Here is a 13,281-nt window from a genome sequence, read left to right on the forward strand (position 1 = left end):
CCCGCGCTGGTTTGTACATACAAAAAAAAAAACCGGGAAAATATTGTTTCTAAAAGCAGTAAAGCGTTGACGTGCTCCGTATTCACAGAGGTTTATCAATATTTTCATATGTGTGTGCGTATGTACGAGTATGTACTTATACATATGTACGTATCTGTGTTTGTAGGTACACACAAATGCCGTGTAGATACACTCGCAATGCTGCAATGATAAAAGTACTTGCACGAATTCTTGCTTACACAATTAAATGTAGAAAAAAATTAAACCGAAAGCTAAAAGAAAAGCTCTCCAGTTCGAGCTGAAACAAAACTATTCAAGTGCAGGTTTTTGTGTGTGCCGGCTGGCGTATACGTAATATTTTAAACATTTTATAGTAAACAACTTAGCACATCATTAGCATTTTCAAATAGGCATTTAAATCATAACCCATTCATGTCAAAGACTACATTTAAATATTCCCTTATTCCATATTTAATTATGTGTTTTTATAGCCTGTACCCAAAGGGTGAAAGGCTATACTAGTTTTGTGCGCATGTATGTAACACACAGAAGGAGGCGTGGCAGACCCCACAAAGTATATATATTCTTGATCAGGATGAGAAGCCGAGTCGATATAGCCTTGTCCGTCCGTCCGTCTGTCCGTCTGTCTGTCCGTCTGTCTGTCCGTCTGTCCGTATGAACGCAAGGATCTCAGAAAGTATAAGAGCTAGAATAACCAAACTTGGTTTCCATATTCTCCTAAGACCGAGAAAGTACGAGTTTGAGTTTTTTTTCGATGCACCCCCCCACTCCCCCGCAATTCGTGTTTTTTCTTATAACTTCCGTAATTCTCGGAATTTTGAAATCAATTTTGGTAGGTACATCCAGTTAGTACTAATGTGTCCGTGTGCCAAATTTCATCATGATAGGTCAATTCTGAAGAAAGTTATAGCCATAAGTAAAATCGCTGCTCATGCGCTGCCTCTGTCGGCAGCGCTGCCCGCAGCTGTTGTTGTTGTTGCTGCTTTGGTTCAACTTTGTGCTGCATACATACACGCATATAAACACGCATAGGTACGTGATGTAAATGTATGCTGTTAAAACTAAACATAAACATATATTCTAATTTAATTTAATTAATTAATTCATTAATTTTTTTTAATAATTTAATTTTTTTTTAAAATTTTTTTTTTTAATTTTTCTTTTTTTGTGGAGAGTACAGGCTATTTTACTGTCGGGCTTGCTCGACTGTAGCGTTCTATCTTGTTATTATTAAATAAAATGAGCGTCTATTGGCCATAATGATTGTTAGATATAATTTAAAACATTAAAAGTTTGTTATATACTGTTCATGAAATGTATGTAAGCAGGGCAACTTTTTAAATCGTCTACATGCAATGAAAAGCAATTTTCTATATATTTTTATCAGCAAAAATAGATACTTAGAAGAATCGTGATACTTTTGCGATCCTGTATGTTTGTAGTTTGTAGTTTTTGCTTTTCTTTTAATAATACTGTTAATTGTTGATCTACTTAGCGCATAGCACGCTTTTGTATTACAGCTGTAATAATTTACAGCCTTTTTCTAATTGTTGCCCATTTTTATAATTTAACAATTAATTATGTATGCGAGCACTGAATGACAAAAGCCACGATCCGCAATCTGAGTAAAAAAGGAATACCTAATAGGAGGAAAATGTTCATAGGTGGCGCGGCTAACAAATTTAATATTCACAGAAAATGACTACTTTGACAGCCGCTATGAGGCGCTTAAGTCCAAGTCCAGTCTGTGCCTTCCTTCAAAATTTTTAAGTAGAGCCACCTGCTGGTAGTTGCAAATTGCATTGCAAGGCTCAGTTTTGCTCGATCTGTTGAACGCGTCGCGTCGTCGGTCATTGAAGTTGCTGAAAACTCTTAAAAAACGTAAAGTAAATAGTTTAAATATTAGTAATGTGTACATATTAGTTATTATTAGTTATGTGTGTATATTAAGTTGTGTGCGAAATGTGCATAATAAGCACATATTATTATGTTTTATGGTTATGCTTTTTAATGCGAAAAAGGCGCGCGAATTGCACGCGGTATACATATTTTTTTCTATGTATGCGTGTGTGTGTCTTTTTCATTGCAATTTGATTGCGCGGTGCCTCAGTTTTTGTTTTGTTTTTTAAGTGGTAATAATTGTGTTTTAATTAATTAAAGTTATCCAATTTTCGAAAAAGCTGCGAACGCGCTTTTTATTTAAATCTGAAATTAATACAATTTCTAAATATTCTGCAACGCATGAAATGCGCAAACACGCAGTACGCCTCTCACGTATGGCAGGCGCGTGAGCTGATTTACCGTTGACTTTTTATATTTCGCCTTTACTTTTGCATTCTTAGAGAGAGCATTCTGCCGGCAGCTGCAATGCCAAGCAAGGCTTAGTTTTGCTCGATCTGTTGAACACGTCGCGCCGTCGATCATTGGAGTTGCCGAAAACTCTTAGAAAACGCGTAGTAAATAGTTCAAATATTAGTAATATCAACATATTAGTTATTTTTAGTTATATGTGCATATTAAGTTGTGTACGAAATGCGCATAATAAGCACATATTATTATGTTTTATGGTTATGCTGTTTAATGCGAAAAAGGCGCGCGAATTGCACGCGGTATACATATTTTTTTCTATGTATGCGTGTGTGTGTCTTTTTCATTGCAATTTGATTGCACGGTGCCTCAGTTTTTGTTTTGTTTTTTAAGTGGTAATAATTGTGTTTTAATTAATTAAAGTTATCCAATTTTGGAAAAAGCTGCGTACGCGCTTTTTATTTAAATCCGAAATTAATAAATACCCAATGTGTAAATACCTAATAGGAAGAAAATGTTCATAGGTGGCTCAGCTAACAAATTTATTATTCATAGAAAAGCCGCTATGAGGCGCTTAAGTCCAAAAGGTGATTTTCCGTTATGATTTTTGATTCTTTGCCTTTACTTCTAAATTCTTCAGGAGAGCCACCTGCTGGTAGTTGCAAATTGCATTGCAAGGCTCAGTTTTGCTCGATCTGTTGAACGCGTCGCGTCATCGGTCATTGGAGTTGCCGAAAACTCTTAGAAAACGCGTAGTAAATAGTTTAAATATTAGTAAAATCAACATATTAGTTATTTTTAGTTATATGTGCATATTAAGTTGTGTGCGAAATGTGCATAATAAGCACATATTATGTTTTATGGCCATGCTTTTTAATGCGAAAATGTCGCGCGAATTTCGTGCGGTATACATATTTTTTTTATGTGTGTGTGTATGTGTGTTCGTGAATGCAATTTAATTGCGCAGTGCCTCAAATTTTGTTTTGTTTTTTAAGTGGTAATAATTGTGTTTTAAATAGTTAAATGCAATTTTGGAAAAAGTGCGTACGCGCTTTTCATTTAAATCTGAAATTAATACAATTTCTTAAATCTAAATATCCAACACATGAAATGCCCAAACACGTGCTACGCCTCACACGCATGGCAGGCGCGAGAGCTGATTTACCGTTATGATTTTTGATTCTTTGCCTTTACTTCTAAATTCTTCAACAGAGCCATCTGCCGGCAGCAGCAATGTAAAGCTTAGTTTTGCTCGATCTGTTGAACGCGTCGCGCCGTCGGTAATTGGAGTTGACGAAAACTCTTAGAAAAAGTGAATGTGATTGCAATTTAATTGCGTAGTGCCTCAATTTTTGTTTTGTTTTTTAAGTGGTAATAATTGTGATTAAATAAAAGTGAAATAATAAGTTTTCCAATTTTGAAATGTTTTAAATGTAAGTACGCACTGATTCTTGTTTTGTAACTCCATATTAAATGATTTTTACTTTTCAAATTTTTATGCGTTCTTTAACATATATACATACACGTAAACATAACATTTCATGTGTGTATGCATAAGCTAATTGGCATCTAAATAAGCAGACAGAATGTTATCATAACATAACAGAGACATAACATAAGATAGAAGAAAACTCAGTTCACAGAATTTGCCGTATGTTAGTATAACATATTTCTAACTGGGCTGGATTGTGGGTGCTCGAACGCCCCAACTTGTCAAGAGAGTGCAGCTAACATTTTTTAGGGCAAAAATACAAGCATGTGTATATAAAATTCAATTATTTATGCGAAATAAATAACCCCAATAAGCTAAAGCAATGGTTTAAATAAAACAATGTATCAAATTAAAATGTTTTATTTTACAAAATAGAAACTGACAAATTCAAATTGTAGCAGTAATAATAAAATTTACAAAACTCGAGCTAAATTTGCCGTGCAATATAAAATGTATCGTTGAAGTAAAATCCGCAATATATAGTATGCCATACATATTTATAAACTAATTGCTAATGAAGAATATTTATGAGTATCATTTGTTATTTTAATATATGTTTTAATGCATACAGAAAAATGGTGTAAACATAAGGGAGTGGTTTGTTTATTTTATGTTTAGAGCATAATTTAATACTTGAATTTGGAGTTGGCGCCAAAACATGGTGATAATACATTTGTGTGTGAATGCAGAGAAATACTTTAAATATGTATGAGTGTGTGTTTGCATGAGGCATGAAAGGAACTGCATTTGCAAATTGCACGCATTAGGGTTGTTTCTTCAGTTAATTGTTAGTTAGAGTTAGTATTTATTTCCACTCACTCGCAGCGCTTGCCAACTAAGGTAATTTCTTTAAAATTTTGCTTAGTGCGACAAAATTGAAAAAATTACAAGAGTTCACATAATATTGCTTTCGTCAGCGCCTAAAAGCACGCCATAAATATGTTAATTAGTGTCTAATTATTTTAGTTATTATTTAAATCCGTTTGCTTGACATTCGTTTATGTTCGTTTCACATTCTTTCTTCACTTTTGCTATTCATTTAAACTACTTCCTATCCTTGCCATGCCTGTCGCGCTGCTGCTTCGTAGCCGCTATAGTCGTGGTGGTCAGTGAGTGTACATGATGGGGCTGCTGGCCCTGTCCGTGGTGTTTGCTTCCACTTCCACTTCCGCCGCTGCTGATGTGATGATTGTGGTTGTGATGGTGATGGTTGTGTCCATTTAGTGCGTTTTTACCGTGTCTGTGGAAACGAGAGAGCACATTAGATCGATATGTGGGAAAATCTTTATGCTGGTTTTTAATTTTCTACGTTTTGTTCAACATAATATACAAAATATAATCTACGAAGTTCCAGTTTCAAAAGTACGGCTTTTAGTGTCTGGTAGAAAATAGAGTAGAGCGATGTTGATGTTTCATTTCTTCCAATTTCGTTGATGATTTATTTCAATTTCTATATTTGGTTTTTATTTTTTTATATATATTTTTTTGCAGCAACATGTTCATAGTCAGTTTTTAGAGTTGATACTAGAGTAGAGTGCTACTTGAAGGTTTAGTTGAAATTATTAGCAGTTTCTTCACAAATTTTATTTAGTATTTCAGATGCATGCTTTATTATTATATTTAGTGTGAAAGCGTTCCATCAAACTATTATTTAGTTATCTAAGTTTGTGTTAATTATGTACATTAAATATTGATTAAGATTCTAAATAGAAAAGCCAAACATTTTTCCACTGATTCTACAGGATTCGATTTTCAAACAGATTTAATAGTTCCAAACTCTGAAACTAAAATTGTGTAGTTATTTTGGCAAAAAAAAAAAAATAGAAATAGAAAAGGCCGAATAAAGTACTAAAGAAGTTGACGCATTATACAAGTACGTTTCTGTTCGGAATATTACACTAAAACGCGTACGTATTCATTTAAAAAACATTAAATAGAGTATTTTCTTCAGTCTAACAATAGTGACCACCTAGCTGCCGAGTCTATAAGTTGGGAAAGCAGTTAGATAGCCTGGAACTCGATCTGCTGCAGTTATGTATTGGATATAAATATTACTTAATAGAAGTCTAATAATCTCTGTAATACCCGTTTTATTTGGATTAGTTGGGACACCCGCAACTAAAACACCAATCCATAGGCATTTTAGACTAGCTTCCTTTTTATTTTGAACGCTGCTGCATATCTATGAAAGGATAGCTACTTCTTAAGGATTCTCATAACGTTGATTTAATGTTTAATGTCTAATTTAGGAAATGTTTTATGAATTAGTAAAATAATTTACGATATTTTTATCGGTTAACGTCTACTACATGCCTCATGCCACCCAAAACAAAATAAATACAAACATGCGCCCATCATTCATGATTAGGATCTAAAAAATTTGGTTTTAGAAAACTTTGGTAAAATTCGCTTACGCTGTCAAAAGTAAAAACAGTACCAGAAAAATGCGCGCTAGGCACAAGAATAAGCCCACTTTCGCTTTCAGTGTAGGTGTTTGTTTGTTTGTTTTTTTTTGCGCCCTTGTGCGAACAAAACAAATATCCTCATTGCTTGTTTAGTATTAGTAACAAAAGAACACATGTTAGAGAAAACTTTCGTTTGTTTTGTTGTTGTTTTTTGTTTTGTTGTTGTTGCTGTTGCGTGCTGCATTTTGCGTGCGTTGTGCGTTGAGGTAGTCAAACAAAAATCAAATAAAAAGTAGGAAAGGCAAAAACTTGGCGTGCAAGAAGTTAAGTTTAAAAAAATGTTTTCTTTTTAAATATAAAACTTTTTGTCAGTGTATGACTGTGACGAGATCCATTTATCCAACTATGGCTTGGGCAACGTGTGCTCTTTTTTGTTTTTCAAATGTTGTTTCATTTGTGTGAAAGAAACTTTTATAGCTTGGCTTTGTTTCTCCCGCGCTGACTATGAACATGTGCAGATGCCGAAGGGCTGATGTGTGGAGACGCTGCTGCGAACTTGGCGCATGCGAAGCCTTTTGCCAAAGCCCAGGCGCCCGCCTCCCGGTTGCCCAAAAGCACCATCGCCTCTTCCGCCGCCAAACAGCTGGGCATGCTCATTAATCAAGTTATGCTGATAGGGCCGCAGTTTGCTTTCGGCAGCTGTTGTGCTGGGCGTCGCATAAAGCAGATAATTGTCATAGACATGACTCACATTCGAGTTGCGTTTGGCGGGCAGGTAGGGCAGGAAGGCAAAGGAGGAGCTGGTGGATTGGGTGCCCTTCAGAGGTGGCTTTCGCTTGGCTAAGCTGCGACAGCGTAGCGTCGATTGATTCGAATAGCTGGGCGGAATCATTTCCAGCTTGGTGCGGTGCTCATAGGTGGGCTGTTTGTGTTGTTGTTGTTGCTGTTGCTTTATGGCCACTGGTATCAGTGAGGGCTTGCGCTTGCGTCGCGGCGGCGGTGCCGGTGGCGTGGGCGTGGCCACCAACTCATCTATGCTGGCATAATGCCTTTCGTCGTCCTCAATTGTTGGTGTTGCTGGTTCTGTTTCAAGCTGGCTGGTTTGTGTATTGGCTAAATTTGTTACGTATACGTACGTCAGTTCGTTGCTGCTGTTGTTGTTGTTGCTAATGCTATGGGCTTTGTGCGTGCTGGCTTTCGTTGTGCTTGTGGACTTTGTTGTAGACTTTTTGTGTGCCGCTGTAGTTGTGTTTGTTGTTTCGTGATTTCGTGTAGAACTGGAGCTGTGGTGACTGGGCTTGCCCGGTTTGCTCTCTCTTGTCGAGTGTTGTTGTTGCTGTTCACTGTGTCTTGAACGACTGGAGTGACCTGAATGCGGTTTAAGGTAAATTGAAGAGAGTGTAGAGTTGTAATGAGTAAACATAGAGAGCGCTAATTTGTACGGCTAGTTAAGGCAATCAATTTACAGTAGCTACGGAAGTTAACTTTTAATTTTAGACTAATTTAGTGCCAGGTGCGGTGTTCATTTGTAAATGTTTCTAGGTGTCTTCAAAAAAAAGAGTGTACAACGGCTGGAGCAACAGATGAGGCATCATTACAATAATTGTAAATTATATAGATTTTCTAAATATTTGAAGTTATCTTTAGTTGGCTTACAAAGCGTGAGCAAAACCCTGAACTTTAACATACTCCTTCAGGCGAATGATTTCGATAAGTCGATTACCATTTTTTTTAAATAAAAGTTTGATTTAGATGAATAGAGATAACGCGCACATCTGTTGCCCACACCGATCAGTGTTGTGTTTAGTTCAAAACTGAACATTTATATTCACTTCTACCACGAATGTGGCAGAGCTAACCTAAAACGTTTGTGCAGCCTAAGCGGCTGTGTAGCGCCCATTATGAGCATTCCCAAAACAAGTAATTCTGTAAGAGATAGCAATGGATTATGGGAAATCTACCCTATATATTTACACATATGTATATGCTACGTTTTATGCAAGCACAAAAGTCTTTTAAGATATCTCAATCAAATATGTTAACTTCTCATTTTCTTAATGAATTAAATTATTATTGATGTAATCAATAGTGTACTTCAGGCTCGCTGGCACCCAAAATCCTTTTATTTCATTAAGAGACTTTAAGCAATAAGTTGAAAAAAACTGTGCATAAACGCAGCATCATATATGTTTCATTCCTTTAGTCTGGTATCAGGGCTGCACTCACTGGCCTCCCATAACTTACCATGCGAGCGCGTCAGCTCTTCTCGGTGCTTCTCACCAGCACGCGAACGTTCGGCTGCTCGTTGTCCGCTCGCACGCGCTCGACTCTCTTCACTCACACGCGACGAGCGCACAAGACGAGTTCCCGAGCTGTGCTTGGACGAGCTGCCATTTTCCAGCTCCCTATGTCGACTACGACTTCCGCTGCTGTGGTGCTGATGCGTGCGTTTAGGGTCGGCATTTGAGCTTGAACGCTGCTTACTGCTGCTACTGCTGTTGTGCCGTGGACGCTCCGCCTCTTCATGGCGCGACCTCTCACGCTTTGGGGTACGCGTGCGCAGTCGCTGTTCGGTGTGTGTTTTTGTCACCTGCTCATCAGATGAACCACCAGCGCCATGTGTGACGGACTCGCGTGAACTGGAGCGAGTACGCGTCTTAGATGGGCCATACTCCCGCTCACTGGACAGCGAACGCGAACGAGCCCGTGGACAGCACTCGATGGAGGACTGCGAAGAGCTGCGTGCACGTGTCGGAGAGGGTGTGGAGTGGCGTGAGTTACGACGAGCCTCGGAAGCAAAAGTGCCACGGGCTACGCTCAACGCTTGACGTTCTGCATTGTAGACCTTCTCATCTATGGTTTCGAGTGGTTTAGCACTGCGTCGCTGCAGCGAGGATGAACGACGTCGCTGATCCTTGAGAGCAGCCTCATCGGAGAGTGCCTAAATGAGGAAGATTTTCATTTTAGCAATAGAATAAATGACGGTTCAATTACAGCTTAGGAAACTGGTTTTCATATTCCTGCATTTAGTTAAGGACTTAAAAGCATTGTGTAGTTATAATATATTATAGGAGCACATCTAATTCATACTATGGGGATGTGATTAAGTATCTCACACAAAGGGTCAATATAGGCCGACTCGGAACCATTACACTGGGAAGATTAGGAGGCAGTCAGATAGTGATTCGCAGCTATTCGCCTACCTTCAACGTTTGATCAGCGTTGCGCGTCATCTCGCTCAGAATTTGAGCATCACGCTGCAAGTCTGCTTTGCGTTCATAGCTGGGCGATGGTGACTTAATGCGAAATGTGGTGGTCAGCTCGTTGGCAATGTTCTCATAGCAGTGTTCATCAAACTCGGGGACAGTTGGTGGCGGCTGCTGTTGCTGTTGCTTCTGCTGCTGCTGCTGCTGTGTTTCGATTCCGTGCGGACTGTGCCTAAGCAAATCCGGCCGATCGTTGAGCAGTTGCCATTTTGTCGTTGTCGTCAATGTCGTCGTTGCCGGCTGCACTGCGTCTTCGTTATGTGTTAGTTTGCTGCGCGATGGCAGCGTGCGTCGTGGATTAGTAGTTGCTGTGGATGTCGTGTTGATTTTCGTTGAAGGAGAATTTGACTGTGATTGCTGCTGCTGCTGCTGTACGCCAAAGTAGGAGAGTTCATGCTCACGTAGTTTGCGCGCACCGCGAGCTTCTTTGACAATCTTCAGCGATTCATTGCCCGATTCATCGGCATTATCCGACCCTGTCGGCTGCGGTTGGGGCTGCACAAATAGAGTGCGTGGCTTGGCAACTGGCACCAGCTGGCCGATGCGTAAAGTGGGTGGCGTGGGCTTGGGTTTTTCCAACTTGGGCGCATGTAGGGCAATATTCATAACATTCGATTTGGGTAAGTCTACAAGATAGAATTACATGGTAGAATTAAGGGTTAAGTATGGTTATAGAGCAGCACACTTAGTCTAAGCTGCCTGTCATGCCCTAGACGCTAAGCTCGAACTCCTCTACCTGGTACCCCAACCCCTGTGGCCTTCTTTACCTGCACGTCGGAAGGTTTGCTCTTGCGCCTCTATCTTCCAGATGGTACGTTTTGCCTTCAAGCGACTCCAGCTGCTCGAATACTCGCTGCCTATGCGAACATCTTCGAGGGAGGAGCTGTCCTGAGTGCCTCCACCACTGTCGCTGTTGTTGTTGTCACGAAAGTAACGCTTCACCTCCTCATCGGCACTATCTTCCTGCTCCTCGGCCGCATCGTACATGCGTCGCAATTGCGTCAGCTGTTGACTCACGGGTATTTGAGTATTGCCCAGTAGTTTGAGACGTGGTGGGGCTAGTGGTATGTTTCTTGGAAGCGAATCGTAGAGCGCACTACCGAATAGATCGCTGCTGGTGATAGACGTTGTTGAGCTTCTACGAGATGTCTGCGAGCCCTCCTGATAGCTATGAGAGCGCAACATTGGCGTGGGAATCACAATTGTTGGCTGCATGAGAGCGGATTCTATAGATGCGATGCTCAGACGACGCATTGCTTCATCAAATTCGCTGGCTGACCGCATTGTTTTCATAATGAGCGAAGTAGACTTGAGACCTTCATCTAGAATGCGCTGATGTTGACGCAAATCTTGCAATAGCAGCTCTTGAGCGCTGGCACGACGATGTCCAGTTCTGATATCTGTATGGGATATGTGCGGAAAGTGTTGTTGGTGGTTTTGTTGTATGGGTTGCAGCAATTTAGTGGTTTAATTCGGTTAGAAAGTGAGTTTGGGTGTGGAGTTAGGAGTGAGTGAATGTAGAAAAGCATATTAGCAGCTTAGTAGAAGTAGAAGCATTGATTTGAAGCAATAACTGTGACATGCATTACATGAAGACTGTAGATTGAACTAGTCTATATTGAGTCAAGTAGAGGAGCTTGTATTACTAGCGCTAGAACATAACCCGCATAGACAAGACAAATAAATAACAACTAGACAAAAATCATAGGAGCTACAGGCACTAGACGACCACACTACTAGATATTAGGAGTACCCAATAGACAATTAGGATAGAACCTACCTGTCTCCGTCCAGTCGTCATTGCCGAGGCTTAAATTGATCTTGGTCGAGTAGCCGTTGCCGGCTGGTGATGAAATCTGCTGTGAGTTGCTGGAGCTGGTATCGAATTGACGTTGCTCAACAATGCGAACACGTTCGGCCACCGACTTGGTGCTTATGCTGGAGTCGTCCGGCGAAACTGGTGGGTGGCAAGAAAATTATATTAAAGCTCGGCAATTCATTTCGATATATCAATTTAAAATAATCCTTTTTGCTCCCATCAAACGCTTATTAAATCAAAATAGAATTGCATTGATTAGGTGATTAGGAGAAACAGTTTCCCAAAAGTTTGATTTACTTACCGCACTCCCTGCCCAGCGGACTCTCCCGTTCGCTCTTCAAAGTTGGCGGCACGCTCCATAGCACTTCGGCGCTCTCGATGTTCTCACCCAAGTGATAGGGCTTGGGCTTCACAGGCTTATTCTTTAATATGCCGCGTATGTTGCATAGCTCGTCCGTTTCATTATCGGTCGTATCCACACCACTAGTCGATGTATAGCTATTGCATGAGGTGCTTTCCAGCAAGCTGTAACGGGTCTCAAGTGGCTTGGGCATCGTAGTCACTGTGACTTGTGTGCCACTGCTGTTGGCGATCTCTTGGCTGACCACTTCTGGTGGATCCATAAGAGTGGCTCGATATGCTACCGTACTGGAGGAAATGGTCTTGCGACGCTGTGTGTCATCACCAAAGTGGGTCACGTTGTCTCTGACAGTGCTGGCCGACTTCACCAAACTTTGCAGTGGTCCGCTCGCTGTTCGCCTTCGCCGGCGAAAGTTTTGCGTAGGCGGTGGTTTGCCGTCCGTCTCTACAATATTCACACGTCCCGACTCGGCAGCAAAGTGTACCTCGGTCTTGCAGAATTCAACACGCTTTTGTGCGCTACCCCGCTGCTGCTGCTGTTGTTGTTGCAAGTGACTTGTTATGGTGCTGGTGCTTGTCTCCACATTGCCGTTCACATGCACCTGCGAGGTCTTGCGCATATCACGCCAGGTTTCTTCCACAGCTATTGAATGACGTTTGGTCAGCTCGCCTTCGTTTGTGGGACTTGCTCCTCGAATGGGCTGGCGCCTTGCTCCAAAATGTATGATAGTGCCGCCATTGGTGACGCCTCCGGCATTGCGCTCGGTGGGCGACCAATTGCCCAGTTGTTCACCAGAACGTCCCAGCCCGCTGTCTGTGGAGGCATCCACACGGAAGATACTTTTATCTTCTGGTGGCGACATCTTTTCAAATCCGTATGACTTGCGTCGCAAATGCCACTCACTGGAGCTGGTGTCCTTTTGTCTTTGACGAGATTCTAGGCTGTGCGTGTTATGTACGGGTCGAAAGGCAGATGTCACTGGTGGCTGCTTATGCTCTTCGGGTAGGGGGGGCGCGGGCTCAACACTTCGCGCTTGATAAGCCAAAAAGTCTTCCTTATACAGACTTTCATCTGAGAGTTTCTTCAGCTTGCCCCGAATTTCCTGTAGCGACTCGGCCGTTAGAAATGTGCTGCGCTTGGCCACTGTAGGTTTCAGCAGCGGCGTTGTTGTTGTTGTTGCTGTTGTGGGGGTATTCAATATAGTATCTAGTGCCGCCAAATCGACGTGATTATTGCGCATGGCTGTGTTTAAACGTCTGCCGTTTTCCAGCTCGGCGCGCATGCGGGCCACGCTGACCGAATTCGTAGGTAAATCCAAAGGACGTCTAGCTACCGGAGGCGTTGTCTTTTGATGATAGTCATGCGATTGAAAAGATCTGCGAAGCTTGCTAACACGTCGCCATTCGCCAGGCTCCTCATCGGAATTTCGTTGCTCCCAGTCGTTGCTGAGATCATCCGTGGATATGGATCGTGAGCGTTGCAAAGGAACTGGCGCGGGCACGGGTGGCGCATAAACCGATCGAGAGACCTGCTGACGACGCTGATGGCGCGCACTTAGGCTGTGAAACGTTTGAAAGCAGGGCCAGTCAAATAATGCCAAGAAATTTCAA

General features: G+C 41.3%; 1 protein-coding gene across 1 annotated transcript in view; it reads right to left on the reverse strand.

Annotated features, from left to right (window-relative positions):
• Positions 1-6,708: 6,708 nt before the first annotated feature.
• Positions 6,709-13,281, reverse strand: part of LOC115626370 (serine-rich adhesin for platelets) — a 49,628-nt gene continuing 43,055 nt past the window's right edge. The window contains exons 5-10 of the mRNA XM_030521725.1: positions 11,612-13,230; positions 11,254-11,448; positions 10,259-10,891; positions 9,429-10,117; positions 8,470-9,166; positions 6,709-7,593 (exon numbers count right to left, since the gene is read on the reverse strand). Of these exons, the coding sequence (XP_030377585.1) occupies positions 6,728-7,593; positions 8,470-9,166; positions 9,429-10,117; positions 10,259-10,891; positions 11,254-11,448; positions 11,612-13,230 (4,699 nt within the window). The 3' untranslated portion in view covers positions 6,709-6,727. The remainder of the gene's footprint in view (positions 7,594-8,469; positions 9,167-9,428; positions 10,118-10,258; positions 10,892-11,253; positions 11,449-11,611; positions 13,231-13,281) is intronic.

Source organism: Scaptodrosophila lebanonensis, unplaced genomic scaffold (genome assembly GCF_003285725.1).
Source record: "Scaptodrosophila lebanonensis strain 11010-0011.00,11010-0021.00 unplaced genomic scaffold, SlebRS2 tig00000085-arrow-pilon, whole genome shotgun sequence".
Classification (NCBI taxonomy): domain Eukaryota; kingdom Metazoa; phylum Arthropoda; class Insecta; order Diptera; family Drosophilidae; genus Scaptodrosophila; species Scaptodrosophila lebanonensis.